Here is a 16,380-nt window from a genome sequence, read left to right on the forward strand (position 1 = left end):
TCCCGCAGGAAGGAAGCGCCAGGCCCGGGCCGGGCAGTGCGGCGCCCGCGGAGCGCAGCGCGGAGGTGCGGCCGGGCCAGGCCGGGCCGGGCCGGGCGAGGGGCGGGCGGGCGGCGGGGGCGGCCCCGCTCCTCCCCCGGCGCGGGGGCGGCGGGAGCGCGGGAGGCGGGGCAGCGGCGGCGGGGCTCGGCCGCCTCCGCTCGGGGCCCGCGATCTGGGTCGCCCCGCGGGGCTTGCGGCCGCTGCCAATTGCGTAAGGGCGGCAGCCGAGGCGGGGAGCGGCGGGGTTGGCGAGCAGCCGGCGGCCTCCCGCCGTGTCCGGGGCGGGGAGCGCTATGCCGCCGCCCTGAGCGCGCCGCCGCCGCCCCGAGCGCGCCGCCGCGCCGGGCCCAGGTGAGAGCGCGCCCGGCCCGGCCGGGGCCAGCGCGGTGCCGGGCCGTGCCGGGCCGGCTGGGGCGTGGGCCGAGCCGCCGCGCCGGAGCGGCCGGGCTCCGCCGCACTGGCCTCTTTTGTTCCCGGGGCCGGCGAGAGGGGAGGGAAGGAGGGAGCAGAGGGAGGGAAGGAGGGAGCGGGGGCGGCAGCAGCAGCCGGCGGCGGGGCGGGGAGGGCCGGCGGCGGCGGGCGCGGCCGCCCTGAGGGGCCGCCCTGAGGGGCCGCGCGGCCCCGGCAGGTGTGGGCCCCGCGGGGCCGCGGCAGGTGCGGCGGCGGGGCCGCGCTCACGGAGCCGCGGCTTTGTTGGCGCGCCCGGTCCGGTGCTGCCGCGATCGCGGTGGAGAGCGACCGGGCTCGGGTCCGCATCGCGGCGTGACTGGCTGAGACTTGTCACAGGCATCGCCGAGAGCTTGGGCTGTCGTGGAATGCCGTCCTTGTGACTGATAACCAACAGCTGCTTCATTTGCCCAGAGGCACGGAAGAAGCAGTGGGAGCTGTACATCATCACAGCCCCTCTGAGAAAGGAGGGTGTGCAGCGATTAATACACTGCATTTGTGCTACATCACAACTAGATGAGGGCTGTGTGCTGAAGATTATGCCCTTGCTGGTACTGAAGTGTGCATTTAGTGATACAGTTTCCTTGAATGGGAAGAGATTTTGTATGTTTGAGTAGTTCTAAAAGCAGAATAGCAGACAAAGACAATGTGATATGGAGGATAAAGTAGTACTTGGTACTTTTTTGTGGCATTAGTCTGTTTTCATGAATCACAGAGAAAGATTTGCAGTGGCTTAGCTACTGATGTGAAATGGCCCATGGTAGCAGTAAGGGGAGGGAGGTTCATCTTTGTTCTTAGGAGTCTGCAGCTCTTTGAGGTGCTTTGTCTACATGGATCTTGAACACTGCCTGCACAAATGTGAAGTCTTTTGCCAGATCAAGTTTGTTGGGCCTGCTCCTCCTGCACTGTCTCTGCTAATAAAGCATTCAGCAGACTATGTCAGGGACTTGAGCTAGACAGGGAGGCCAGAGAAATAAGTTATATGTAAAGCATGAGAAATACCCCCAAACACAAAGGGATTCAGGAAGAAGAAAGCAAGTGTGGAGGGGAAAAGGACAAAAACAAGGAGTCTTGTGGGGTCCATGCTAAGATGAGTGTCTTCTGGAGTTCAGCGTCTGGTCTCAGCAGGAGCTGTGGTGGTGTGTGCTGTTTTGAGATGGGGATATATGTTTTCCAGTGGCACACTGTGGGTTTTTTAATTACAGATATTAGAACATTTCTCCACGGTATTTTTGGGGAAAGTGGTGTTAAGGATTGGCTGAAGGCTTTTAGCCACTTCGTCTGATTTGTTGCTAGTTGATAGAGACACTAACTAGTAGAAGATGATGGCCCCTGTGTGTAAAAACTATTGATTACCGAAGGGCCTATGAAATCCTCTGAACATTTCCTAGCTTTTACAGGTCCTGTGACTGGAAGTTGCCTTTTGGTGGTACAGTTCACTTTTCTTCCAAGTTCACAGACTAGGGGACCAAAAGAAAGTTGTTTTTACTTTAAGCGTGAATATGAAATTAGATAGAACACAACTTGTAGGGCTACTTTGGTTATTTTACAGCTTATCTTTTTTTTTTTTTTTAGTTTGAGTTGATAAATATTGGAATAATTTGTAATTCAGTGGAAGTTAAGTAATGACAAGGGGCAGTGGGATAGGTGCTTTTCAGTCTTATTTAAATACTTCAAAACAACATTCTTACCACCAAGGCTGTGAAGAAATGTCTGCCTGCCTTGGGCAGTTGGACTAGAAATGTTATTTAATTATGGATAACTTTAAATACAAAGGACAGTCATTAACTTCCTTTATTATATGTCCAGTGTGTTTCAGAAGTTTCATTAAACAGTTTTAGCAGACTGTTTTTGTATATTTTGAGGTAACTCCAGTTTCTTGCTGTGGAAGTCTTGTTTGCAGAAAATGAGCAGTGACTCAGTTTTGTTTATCTTACCTGTTGAATAGGACGGAGCTGTTTGTTTCTGTACCCGTGGGACAGCTCTGGCTACTCTCTGTGCTAGGACTGGAGCTCCATCTCCTCTTGATTCTGCCTTGTACTGGAGCTGGGGGAGCCGGGGAGGAGAGGGCCCCTGGTGCGCATTGTCTGCTGGAGGCTGATGCTGTAAGGGACACCTCTGCTCCTCTGCCCTGCAGCTGAAGGAGCTCTTGGCTGACGGGCCACATTGTGCGTGACTTCGGGGAAAGCTGTCCCGCAGTGTTTGTGAGGAACTGTTCTTTACCTTCTGTGTGCACGCACCAGTGATTTAAAAACTTCAGACAGAAGTTAGTGGGAAAATTGCCACCTAGTAAATCTTGCTTTCTGTATATTAAAAAATTAAATCATAGGAATATAATCTGAAGTATATCAGTAAGGTTCATGCTTTGCATTAGTAAGGGTGTTCCATAGAATCACCTACAGTATGCATCAAAACGTGATTAAAGCCTGTGTTGTAAATTGCAGTTTCTTGTTTGGAGTCAAACTGTGATTAGACTTTATACATTCTCAGCTTATTTTTACCAGAAGGGTTTTCATTGTCGATTTAATTGACATATTTTTGGCAAGACAAATGGGAATGAATTATTTGTAGATGTGGATGAAATCCACAGAAATATTTCGTGGAATAGTAATACTGAGAAATTGGAAAGGAGTAGAAAAGTTGAGCAAAGATCTGAGGGAGAAAAGTGGTGTATTTGCCAATATGGAAAAAAAAACTGAATATGCATTAAACAATGCATACTTTAGAACTTGTAACTGATTTTATTGCTTTGTTGTGAAGTAGGTTAATGGGAGGGATGTGCTCGTAGCTTTTCTATCTTCTTGGCACATGGGATTAAGAAGAACATGTAAAAAGGAGTAGTGCAGTCATACAAGATGACTAGCTATACCTGGCAGGATGTTACAGTACTTGGCAGTGGGGTGTGGAGTTCTTCGAGTTTCCTAGAATGGAATTCACTGTAGGTAAGCCAAAACATGAGTGTAGCCACCAGCTCAGTAGAATGCATAACTAATGGTGGATTACTGGGTTTTGTTTTGATCTTTGAAGATTGAGATTTTGCTTTTTTGACATATCCCAGATATGCTGTTTGTGTTTTTTACAAAAGGAGAATTATATCATGTTTTTTCTTTTACAAAATTCTACAAAGGCATCATATTGCATAAGTTAAGTCATTGTTCCTTTTTCACCGGGTTCTCAACTCATGTAGTTCTGAGATTTCTGAGATACTTTAGAGCCATGGATTATTTTGCCATTCAGATACACAGTCAAGTTAGTCTTCTTAGTTCATCAGTAGAAACTCTTTTCACAAGACTTTGTGCCCTCATGCCTTAGCTGGTATGTGCTGTGCCCTTCTGCTACATTGCCACAATTCCTACAGCAAAATGAAAACTGTACTATATTTCAGCTACTGTGTATGAATCAGTGTGGCATATTGACGTAAGTGATCAGGTAAAGGTGTATTTTGTGTTGCTGATCTCAGCAGGCAGTTGCAGTGGCTGAGTTGAGGGGGATTTGGTCCTTAGAGGAGGAGAGGTGATTTTGGAAGAGTGAAGGTGAAAGACAGGTAAATGAGGTCTTAAAGTGTAGTAGAGGAATGACCACATCGCATCAGAACAAGTGTCCATCCAGGCAATTACCCAGGGTCTGACAGTAGTGAGTAATAGTCATCTGGTGAAGCCACTGCATTATGATGCTACTGCTTCCAGCTTGTGTTTCAAGGACTTCCTAAACTCGGGACAATGTTATTTATCCAATACTCCTCAACTGAATTATCTTCTGCAACCTTGTTGTTCCCTGAAGCTGTGTAAATGCTTGCTGTCCAAAGCATATAGTACTGAGACAGGTTCAAAGACTTCTGTGTCAGCTTTTTTTTTTTCCTCCTGGGAAGAGGCATGAAATGTTTTTTGCATTTTACCAGCTACTTCTGATTCTATGGACCTAGTGACATATAGCCTCCCTCTTAATCATCCATCACCAGTATGAAGAGTCCTGTGGGGATTCAAAGAGTTTTTACTGGATGTGATTTGCGGCTCTTAATTATTCCTTAATGCAGACTCATTTAACTTGGCTTATACAAAGGCAAGACAAAAGAATGTGTGTGTGAGACTCCAACAATTCAGTTTTTCAAGCAGCATTTTTTTTTGTGGTTGATGCACAGTTAAAATCTGCTGAGGCAGTCCTTCAAGTATGCAGAATGAGGGGTGACATTTCGTTTACTGAAGCTTGAGTTGGGCTGAAGAAAAAATTCTAAGAACTTAACAGCTTTGCCAAAGAAAGAAATCCACATGCTGATATGGAAGAGAGTGAGTTATTATGCTGATTCTTGTTTTAAATACAACTTAAAGATGACAACCTTTGATGATTAAGCGATTATGTGAGTACATGCAGGAATGCTTTGCATATGTCAGTTTACTGAAGCTAAATATCGAATCTGATTCTTTTCCCCACTGCATGTTATAGTCTGTACTTTCATATATGCTTATAATCTATTTATAGGAGCTTTTCTAATTTACTAAGAGATATCTAATCTCACTGTCCTTCTCTTTGGAGTAGGGTTGTAGGCCCAGTGATTCAAGGTAGTGCCAGAACTCAACTTCACCTCTCTGAAGTGTAGTACCATTACATAAAAAGTTTTCTGCTTTGAAGTCCTAGGCTGTAGTTGTTAGATTGGGATTTGTGTTTTTCTAGAGACTGCAGATATCTGTATACCGCTTCTTATTGTCCGTATGAGAAGTAGTTTAAATGCTTTTCCCTGATTTTTATTTAGATTTTTCCCTACCATCTTATTCAGGTTCCCTAAGGTGAGTGTGGCAAATCCATCACTTTCATGTGAAAGTTGTTGACTTAAGTGTAGCTATTTATTTACCTAGAAGTAGACTTGTACTCAGATGCATCGCTGAGCTGAGGCCAAGCGTTCTCTGAACTAACCCTCACAATGTCCCTGTGAGGCTGGCGACCACTTTTTTGCTCATGTTACAGGCTTGGGGCCCAAGTAATCTGTGACTCATGCAGCAAGCAAATGACAGATGGGTGACTAAAATGCAAGTTTCCACTCTTGATCTCTTACACAAATTATTAAACATTTCATTTCTGAAAGTGGAGTAGTAAAAATTATTCCATTCATTTTGCCTATGTTGGCACATGCCGTGTTTCCTAGTGTGCTCTTGGATGTGCTGTATTTAAGTTGTCGATAATTCATTTGTTTCTACGTGGTTTCCTCCAGCAGAATATGCTATTTTTTAAACAGTGAGTGAAAAACAGAATAGACTTCCACCAATTTATAATTTACAAAGATAAACTGTGTCAAAAAGAAACAAAGGGCAGGAAAGTAGAACTCACTGAAAGTGTCAGATACTGTTTTAGAAACGCTGACTACAGTTTTCTGTGGCTGCTGGCTTGTGTTTCTTTGTTTCAATGGGCAAAATCTGAAGCCACTACAGTTCTGCTTGAGCAGACTGAAAATTGCAGTGTCTACTGGTCAATTCAGAATTCTTGAAAGCTTACCTACATGTTTAGTGTCTAGGAACTGGAAAAAACATGTCCCTTCAGTTTCTATGGTAAGATGCGTATCTGCAGCATTACAAAATTCCCAGGTTTTGTACATAAACTTTCTGCAAGATCAGATACTTCATCTGCTGCATCAAATGCTCTGTAAGTGAAACAGATCAGTGCTGTAGAGCCTGTTCACACAAACTGTAACTCAAGGACAAAAGCCCAGTTGTCTTTGGAGCAGGGAACCATTTTTATTTTACAAATACCCTCTGGTCTTTGTCTCATCCTTAATGGTGATCTGCCAAACACCTGCACAAGAGGATAGCAATGAAATTCATGGCTCTCCTGTATGCTGTCAGCTGTGGACGTGGGAGTGGTTTTACTTGACCATAATTTCGTACTTATTCCCACAGACCAGTTCTATTCCAGAGTGTTTATTTACTTATTTCCCTTGGAATGCAATTTTTTCACCATCCTCTGCCCCTCACCTCATTGTCTTCATGAATCCATAGATAATAGCTTAATTGTTTTGCCTATCACCTAGACATATGTACTCCAACTTTCCCTACTTGTATATAAGTTTGAAATTTCTTCTGAACTGGAGAGAGGCTTGTGTTCTCCAAGATTTCATTAGACTAGCTGACAAAGGTTATTTCTATCTATAATCCTTCTCTTATACTGTAAATATAATGCATGGTTTCACTTCTTGGTTTCTTGATGCGTGGTACTGAAGTGGTTCTGTGATTCTGTACTTTGAAAGAATTGGTTTAAGAAATACGGACCTTGCAATTTTACCCGTTTTCTACATGCCAAGTAAATCATAAAGATTATTAATTGCTACACAGGAAATTCAGAGCTTATCTTCTAAGTTTTGTGACTTTTACCATTCTTATATTTCTGTTTCTTGCTGGTTTATGCTCTAATTTTCTTCTGAAAATGTGGAGCATGGGAGAAAACTTGTTGGAGGCATGCAGAAAACACATATGTGTGTAGATGTCAGTAAAGTTTCTAAAGATTTTCTTTGTAACTCAGTTGAGATTTTTCAGGCTGTTCTAAATACTGTGATTTCCAACAGTTTCTTGACTTAGCAGTGCATTTTACTGTGCATATATTCTTTCCAGCTTTTGTACATGGGTGGAAAAGTAGGTTCCGTCCAATATGCTGTCTATTGTCTTAGTGAATAGGTGTAACTTCAGAATAAGGCAGAACGAGAAAATGTGAAACCAGGAAAGAAAGCATATGGGCACCCTGTCTAGAATTGTTCTTACTGGTGAGGTGATTTCTTGACCTGAGGACTTCCAAGACACTTGAAATTTGCATTTCTTTTGTGGTTGACCAGCTTGAAGGTCTACAAAGGTGTGCATGTCATGCTTTAGGAGCTTGCCTGACATCACATTCTGTTCAGTGATTGTTTTTACTTAGGAGCTTTTTAATACTGATTTCATGTCCCCTTTCCTTTTCATGGGTTTCTCACTGCGCTTTGGTTTTGTACCAGACAAGTGCCTCTACCGGGAAAGCAGTAATAACTTTTGTGGTACAGAATCATTAGGTTGGAACAGACCTTCGAGATCATTAAGTCCAACCCATGCCCTGACACACCTCAGCTAAGCCATGGCACCAACTGCCACATCCAGTCTTTTTTTAAACACATCCAGCAATGGTGACTCCATCACCTCCATGGGCACACCATTCCAGTATTTTAACACTTTTTCTGTAAAAAGCTTTTTCTTATAACCAACTTATATTTCCCTTGGTGCAGCTTAAGACTCTGTCCTCTTGTTCTGTCAGTTGCTGCCTGGAGAAAGAGACCAACACCCACCTGACTGCAGCCACATTTCAGGAAGGTGTAGAGTGTGATAAGAGTGAGTCTCCTTTACAGTAGATAGAGATATCCTTTAGATAGAGAGTGAGTCTCCTTTTCTCCAGGCTGAACACCCCCAGCTCCCTCAGCCGTTCCTCACAGGGTTTGTGCTCCAGGCCCCTCACCAGCCTCATTTCCCTCCTCTGGACACGCTCAAGCGTCCTTCCCAAACTGAGGGGCCAGAACTGGACACAGCACCCAAGGTGCGCCCTCACCAGTGCCGAGTACAGGGGCAGAATGACCTCCCTGCTCCTGCTGGCCACAGCATTCCTGACACAGGCCAGGATGCCATGGGCCTTCTTGGCCCCCAGGGCACCTGCTGGCTCATGTTCAGCCGGCTGCTGACCAGCACCCCCAGGTCCCTTTCCTCCTGAGCACTGTCCAGCCACACTGTCCCCAGAATGTAGCATTGCAAGAAATTGTGGTACAAATGTAGGACCTGGCACTTGGACTTATTAAACTTCATTTTATTGGACTCTGCCCACCCATCCAATCATTCCAGGTGTCTCTACAGAGCGCTCCTACCTTCCAACAGATCGACACATGCACTCAGCTTAATGTTTGCAAATTTACTACTGTGTTGCATGGGAAAATATTTTTTTGTGTATGTGTTTTCCTCCACCCTTTGCTCAGTCTTTTCCTGAGCAGTAATTGTATACTCTGAGACTAGACAGTGTGGTAATAGGTCAGCACTAGAGCTGGTGTAGTTTGATGGCCCAGATCAACAGAAGTATGTAATGTTTTCTGGTTTCTTTTATTTCATTTTTAAGACCTATGATCCTTAAAATGTGCTTAAAGAGAGGCATGAATTATGAGGTAAGCAACCATTCTGTACAACATTTTCAGATGGTGCAGGTGTGGGAGTTTATTAGCATGTTTGACATATTTTATTACGCTTAGCATGTGACAACACAGAAGTGTAAAATATCTTGGGTTTTCCCCCACTTTTTGGGTGGTGTCATGTGACATTTTGAATTATCTGGTAAAATAAGCCAATTTCTTTCCAGGAAACCAGCCCCAAAATGAGTAATGGATAAGCACGCTGCTTGCTTCCGAGCGCTCAGGCATGTCTCAGGAGGTTCATATGTTATGCCCTGGCTGTACAGTGTATATGTTTCCAGTTTCTGACCGTGTGGAACAATGTGGGCTTGTATGAGAGTGTGGTAGTGGCACAAGTTAAAAGTGGTGAAGGAATACTTGAGGAGACAGGAGATGTTGCAGCCTGTTCAGCGGCTCCCTGCTGTCTGCAAGCTGGGGTTTGCTGTCCACATCTGCTTGCTCAGTTGCTCTGTTGACATATCCAGACTTGCAGGTAATCACTCGGAAGCTGTGCAAAATAAACCTTTTTTTTTTTTTTTTTTCCTAATTTAAGGTAACTTAAGCTGGCTTGGCTGATGTGAGCAGTATGAGAAGTAATTGTTTGCTTGCTCATGCTGTAGGAGGGGGTGCATGAGTAGAAATCTGGATTGTGTGGAGTTGCACTACTCTTGCAAAAGAGCGATATGCAAATAGTGCAGTCATCCAGCAGATGGGTGGCAATGAAATATCTGAGGTACTCCAGATACATCATGGGCTGAAGCATCTGAGATCCTCCAGCTGAGTCTGTGCAGGGAAGCTTGCCTCTTACTGGTGGGCTTGAAGCACATGCTTAAGTGTGGCTCTGACTAAAAGCTCTGTTGAATAATGGATTTAAAATCTTGCATAATACTTTGTTGAAAGCTGATGTGCAAAAAATTTGGGAGTAGTGAGAAAGCAGCATTTTTAAATGGCATGACAAATAACACATTTGTACAGATAGAGCTCTGTACAAATGTTAGCTAATTGGTTGTATGTGGTGTGAGAACTTAACTGTTATTGAAAGCACTCTGAAGCAAGCTGCAAAGTAAAATTTGTGGCACCATTCTGCGTACCACAGTACAACTGCAAAAGTGAGAGATTCTTGTCTGGGACTGGCCATCAGGAAGAGATGCCCAGATCCTGAGTTCCTTTACGAGACCATGGCATAGGCACAGGTCAAAGGGAAACATGGGAAAATTCAGATGGCATAGGAATTTTCAGTGTGGTATTTAAATAGTTCAGCAGTTTGGGTATTTTGGCCTGCATTTCACTCTGTAAATGCATTTGCAGAGTAAAATTTGTGCTGTATTTGTGACACACAAACTGTATTTGTGCAGCCAAATAATTGCGTTATTCTCTGGTGCATAACTGGCCATACAGACAATTACTCTACTTGCTTTTGTGTGGTGCTCTCTGAAGTATTCCACAGAGTGGAAATAAACAAGCCAATGTTTTGCATCAGATTATCAGTCTATCTTTCAAAAAAGCTAGTAGCTGCTCTACAAGATAGAAGACATCCTTTTTCAGCTAGAGAATTTCAAATAACGCATGAAGAGGGAAGGAAGCATTGCAATGGTTACTCCTGTTGTAATGGAAAACTGTATGGTGAGTTTAGAATGTACTGAGTATCTCCTTACTGGCTTAGTGTAATTATTTTTATTTAGTAATGGTTAAGACAGCAATTCTACCATCTCTTTCCCACCCATCCTTGGGGTGACCCATGTTTTCACTTGAGTGGGACAGTTGAAAACCTTCTACACTTGCCAAAGTGAGGGCTGCTAACAAAGCAGAATGCATTGTACAACACAAAATATGTTTGAAATATGACACGAGTGTTTCCAATGGCTGCTGTAATTAATGTTTTTTGTTTGGTTTTTTTTTTGTTATTTCTTTAGAGGTCTGGCAGTACTTTAGGAGAGCTTGGTGGGAAGAATTGTGGGAAAATTATTTTGTAAAACTGTTTCAATTCTTGCATAGCCAATCTGGATTCAGTTGCTATAGCTGAGTAGTTTAAAAACTTTTTAACTGTTGATATTACACTATAATGAACACTGTAATAATTTTGTCAGTGTCACAGAATTTTTCAGTCCTAACTGAAAAATTAGTCAAATTTAAGAGTTGGGGTTTCAAACCGTAAAAAAAAAGAAAATCTCAATGCTGGATCAGATTTCTTAAAATGCTTAATTAAGAAGCTAATCCAACATTTGTTTATCAAGATATAAATACTGCCTTTGAACTAGCAGAAAAGCTCCATCTCTACCTAGCTTTTAAACCACATCTAAAACACAGAGATTACTTTCATTTCTGAGAGGTGATAAATTGAGTAAAACCATATGAGGGTAAAGCAAACTGTTCCACAGTGCACATAACTGGTTGGGCAGTTAAGTGTGAGAACAGAGGATTTGGTTTGTCAAAGAACAGAAAGGAGAATGCTGAAAATCAATTTGTTATAAGGAACAGGTGGAAGAAGCATTTCTGGAGGACTTGGAATAATTTTTGCACTCTGGGATAGCTACTCCAGTTAATGTTTCTGTGCCTTCATTGTCATTGTGCCTACATCTGGAGATGCATTGTCTCCCATCAAAGGGTAATCCAGCCTGTTCTATAGTAACAGCTCTTTTTCCTGGAAACAGTGAACTATCAGATTTTGCAGCATGTGGAACAAAAGGCTCCTTTGCTGCGTCTCAGCATAAGATTACAGTTGTCACATTTCTCCTTCATCAGCATGCCTGACACTTCAGAGTATGGCTCAGACTTCCCTTTGTTAATGGAGCAGAAAGAGGATCTTTATACTCTTCCATAATTAGTAGTTTTTATTTTTCCTACACTTTGCTGTTTAATGCACATGACCTATGCCTAAATCCCCTTCAGGATTTAGTTTCAAAAGTTAGGTTTCAGTTAACTGAAACTTGAACATCCTTCAGTTTCATCTATAAGAAGTGTTAATCATAATGAAGATTTAAAAAAATTATGCCAGCTTTGTGAATACTCTGTGCAACACTGTTGACTGGAAAACCAGAGAAAACAATCAAATGCAGGTTTGTCTCTTAAACTAGAGCTGTGAGTTAGAGCTACTGCTGAGGATGGGCCAGGCAGGGATGGCACTGGTATGCTTTCTTCTTGGTATGCTTCAGAAGAAAGATGGACAATACTAATAACTGAAATAAGAGCAGCACTCACTTCTGGGCAATAGGTGCAGAGATCTGGAGCAGGCATGTTGCTTCCAGGCTTTGTGTCCAGGTATGTCCGCAGAAAAAAATCACAAGGATTCCTGAATAAGATGTAGGTGACTTATAGAACAATTCCTGATGTACCTTTACTGTCAATTGAATCTTGCTGTGAGTAAATCCAGAGTTTTCTGGCTCTATGCACCTCAGCTTATTAAAAATGTTGACTAAGTTGCATCAGCATGACTAGAAATAAAAAAGTATTTGGTATTTTAATATAAACAGTTTTTAGAGCTTCCAGTGTAGAAGGCAGGCTTATCTTTTTAAACTTCTTTTCAGTAAGGGAAAGTGAGGAGTTTGTTCAGCTTCTGTGTACAGAAAAAATACATTTAGACATTCTTTGCATAACTGTGGGAAAGCAGGGGCTGCTAGCTTTCTCATTGTTAATCTGATTTCTTAATCTCATAATACAAGTTAACTGTGAAAATACTCAGTGAAAAATACCCACTGGAACTGTGAAGAAATGGTCTGTGTTCCCACAAATACTGGGTTCCCACACCACATTCTTTTGAATTTGTGTTGAAGACACATAAGTTGTTCCATGCGCTTATACCATGGCAAGTGACCAGTAGCGACTGAGTAACAGATACTTTGTAAATATTCACAGCTCCAGTGGCTGTTCTTGACACAGGTGGCTTAAATTCGCCTTTTGCTGTTGTTTCTTTTTTTATTTCCTGCATTTTGATCTGCATTCTGAAAGCCTGTCTCTTTATTTTTCCCCCTCTGTGTGTGTGTTCCAGTGACTTTATAACATGCAAGGCACTGATACCAGGGGGAGCTCCCCTGCATTCCTCCGTCCTCAGAACGGGAGCAGTCACAGGTCTTCGGGGTACGTCCCGGGGAGAATTGCCCCTCTCCGTCCCCCACCGCCTTCGCAGAGCCATGCTGCAGCAGAATTTACCTCGGCCAGACAGGAAGCCCAGACAAGACTCTCGTCCTTGCCAGTGGAGCAGCACCGCCGACAGGCAGAAGCCAACAGACACAAAAATACTCTTATTTGTTCTGCCGTTTCTAGCCTTTCACTTTTTGTTGCACTGGGGATTTTTTTGGGAATAGCTTCAAAGTATGCTCCAGATGGTAAGTTCATTAAGAAAATCATCTTAGAAGTTATGCTACTTGTGAACATAACCCAATAATTTAGCGTCAGGATTATTGTTGAAATATAACAGGACACTGACTGTGATTTTAAGATCAGAGGAGGCAGAGACTGGGGGCAAAGATCAGCTCCTTTTTTGTTATCAGTGTTGTTTTTATTACTTATGCTTTAATTTACTTACATGAAACAGAAAGGCATAGCAGTAAATAAAGATTATGTGTGAGGGGAGAAAGAGGCATGAATGTTTTATAAGCATAGTTATTTTGATCTGCAGAAGCTGTCTCATCTGTTCATGAATTGTAGACAAAACTGAATCCTGTCTGTTTCAGCAGTAACTAAGGAAGACAGTAAAAAAGTGTTAAAGTCAAATAATTTAAAAGTCTTTGAGAACCTGTGCTAATAGTATGTGTTTGTTTTGTTTGTTTGCAAATTGGGCAGGGAGCTTTTTTCATATATTAGTCCTGATTTTTTGTTTTCAGCTCATCTTAGAAAACGGGCTACTCTTTTGGAATTTGGAGAATCTCTGAAATGTGTCAGTGGTTTTAAGGCATCAATAGGTCATGTGACCACAAAGTGTACATCCCTCTATTCAATTACTCCTAGCAGATGGTATGAGGTGTAGTTGCTAAATATTGGTAGTACAGTTTGGAGTGTGGGTTGTTTTGGTGACTTTGTTTGGAAGTCAGAAGCTTTCTAGAAGCTAAACAAGATTTTGAATTGAAACTGTTGGCTATTGTAATAACAGACTTCACAGTGGCTTTTGACATAGTAATCAAAAAGATGCTGTTTCCAAAGTCAGTGCAACAAAGGCTGAACAAATCAGATAACCAACTGAAGGTCTCAGATGACAGTACAAAATAAATGTACATATCCAACAGAAATGCTCTTTGTGGTGGCTTGCTGAGTTACCTCCTTGGGTGAAGTTGCTGAACTTTCCTAATAAATTATGAAGGAAAATAACAAAACCTTAGGGACTAGTAAGTGGAGGATCATTCCTCTGTTATGATACATACTGCTGGTAATGGGTACATATGCAGTAAGTACTTTCCTTGCAGACAGATTCCAGAGGACACTGGAGAGTGACTTACCAGTTAACACTCTGAAGTACTTTGGAGTGCAGCCAGGCTCTTGGTGCTGTTGTGCAGTAAGACAAGAGTTAATAAGAAGCTCCACCTTAATATGAGGAAGAATTTTACTGTGTGGATGACCGTGCACTGGAGCACATTGCCCAGAGAGACTGTGGAGTATCACTGGAGCTACTCCACAACTGTCTGAACACGATTCCGTGCAATGTGCTGTGGAATGACCCTGCTTCAGCTGGGAGGCTGGACCAGATGACCCACTGTGGTCTGTACCAGCCCTATTTATTCTGTGATACTGTGAAACGCTGACATGAGAGAAACTCCTACAGGGACTAAGGAAAGCCTGGCTGATGTTTTAATCTTGCAGTATGGATGTCACAGAAACTCCCCAAAAGTTCCCCAGCAGGTTGAAATGTTAATGTACATAAACATAATAACTCTGACCCAAGCACGTGTGGTACTGCAGTGATCAACACCAGTTCCCCTTAGGTGTGTTACCTTCAGGACTAGTTGGAAATCCATATTGTCAGAACCTTTAATGGCTGTTTAAAAGGCAGTGGAAGGAATGTGGCACTTTGTAGTAAATGCATGTAAATTGTAAACCCCCACCGTACTTTCCCCGAAGGGAGGATGCTGCTTGTCAGCATTTCTGTTCTTGCTTATCAGCTGGTTTCTGTTTCCGCCATGCCTCTGTATTCCTGACTTATCTAAGGAGTCCTGAACACTGGAATCAATGGAAATGCAATTTCCTTCCCCATTTCCCCAGGCCTCTGATGCAAGGTTAAGCTGGGGAGACAGGGAAAAGTTCTTCACTCTTCCAGCTCTCAGCTGGACCTTGCCTAGAGTAAACAGGATCCTCTGAAAATGTAGCTGCCAAAGTCTTATTAACTTCTGCTGAGCATAATATAACACTCAAAGTTTTTCCCAGAGGCCTTAAGAGTTCTAGACATGGTGTCTAAACAAGTAGAAAGTAACTATTTAGTTGTATCTTGAGAACTGTTCCCTGGTTGTCTTTTTCTCCTGTCAAATTTCTCTCCATGAAAGGTTCTAGCATTGGACCTTTTTTTGGTCAGGATGCTTTCTTGTGGGGGGGGGGGTGGTGAACTTTTACTCCACTACTTGCAGAAATTCTACTTTGCCCCTCAGCTCCAATAGAAGCTACTAAACCTGAAGGAATGCTGACCCATTTTTACAGAAATGTTTTGAAGCAGAGGCTTGACTTGAAAAATTTTCAACATGAGTGCCTAAATTTGGCAAGGTCATCACTACCTAACAGTTTCTGGTCTGTGCTTCTGTTTTTATTTAACTTTAAAGGCAGTAACTGTTATCTGTAAAATCTACTTCATAATTTCGGAGATAACATATGGTGAAGTTCTAAATATTTGATGTTTTCATGTGGCCCACCAGAACTGCTAAGGGAGAATTTCAAAATACTTTTGCTAAACATCTGATCTACTTGCCAAAAAGTTGACACACTGTGCCCCAAAAGCATGTTTACTTTACAAGAGTGCCTGGTTCTGATTCTGATAGCTTTCTTGCTGGATTGTAATGTACAATAGATTTTAAAATATTTTCTTTTTTTAGGCACTGTTTTGTACATCTTCTTTCTGATTCAGCAGGAAAATATATGTTCACTAGATCTTTTCTTCTGTGAATCACACTAAGCAGAAGTCATCAGGTTGCTGACTCATGGTTTCCTCACACTGCCCTTTGCTACCAGCCAGGAAATAAGTGTTTCTTCACAGTGCTTGTGTGTGTGTTGTCTGGGGAAAAGGGATTAGGAACTCTGCATGAGTCAGGCAATAGACTTGCCTTTATCTGGTGAATGCTCAGCAGTCTTGCTGATTGCAGCTCTCCTGGCTTTTCAGTTTTCCTTCATGTTGAATTACATTTTAAAAAAGCTGTCTTCATAGGATCCTCCCAAAAGGTTTTATTTTGTTTTTATTTTCATAATACTACTTGTCTGCCTTCTGCCGTTTCTGCAGTTTGCTAATTTTTCCCCACTGGTAGTCAAATCTTGGTTTATGTGGCTTTCCTGAGTTGGGAGGGATTTGTAATGCAGACAGTTAATACCAAAGGAAAAACATTTTTGTTAGCAAAACTAAGGCTGGCTTGTATTAAACTTGTGGATAGGTTTTGGTTTCTTTAGTTATTGCAAGGATGGACTATTTCTGGTAGCTTTTTGCCTCCGAAGTAGCACTTCAGAAGTGTGGGTGTATTTCCTCAGAAGACAGGATGTGAAAAGGCTATTTTGGCTGTTAACCTCAGTTGGCCTGCTAACATCTTTATTTTGGCAACTTTTTTATTGTCTTTTGC

At 42.6% G+C, this 16,380-nt stretch overlaps 1 protein-coding gene across 2 annotated transcripts in view; it reads left to right on the plus strand.

Moving 5' to 3' along the window:
- The first annotated feature begins 246 nt into the window (after positions 1-246).
- Positions 247-16,380, plus strand: part of CEMIP2 (cell migration inducing hyaluronidase 2) — a 49,738-nt gene continuing 33,604 nt past the window's right edge. Inside the window, exons 1-2 of one of the 2 annotated variants that reach the window (XM_064735711.1) lie at positions 247-393; positions 12,627-12,963. In XM_064735711.1, coding sequence (XP_064591781.1) covers positions 12,639-12,963 — 325 coding nt within the window. In that variant the 5' untranslated portion in view covers positions 247-393; positions 12,627-12,638. Of the gene's footprint in view, positions 394-1,021; positions 1,041-12,626; positions 12,964-16,380 lie in introns of those variants that run through there. The other variant, XM_064735712.1, reaches the window with a different exon arrangement.

This window comes from Zonotrichia leucophrys, chromosome Z, assembly GCF_028769735.1.
Source record: "Zonotrichia leucophrys gambelii isolate GWCS_2022_RI chromosome Z, RI_Zleu_2.0, whole genome shotgun sequence".
Lineage (NCBI taxonomy): Eukaryota > Metazoa > Chordata > Aves > Passeriformes > Passerellidae > Zonotrichia > Zonotrichia leucophrys.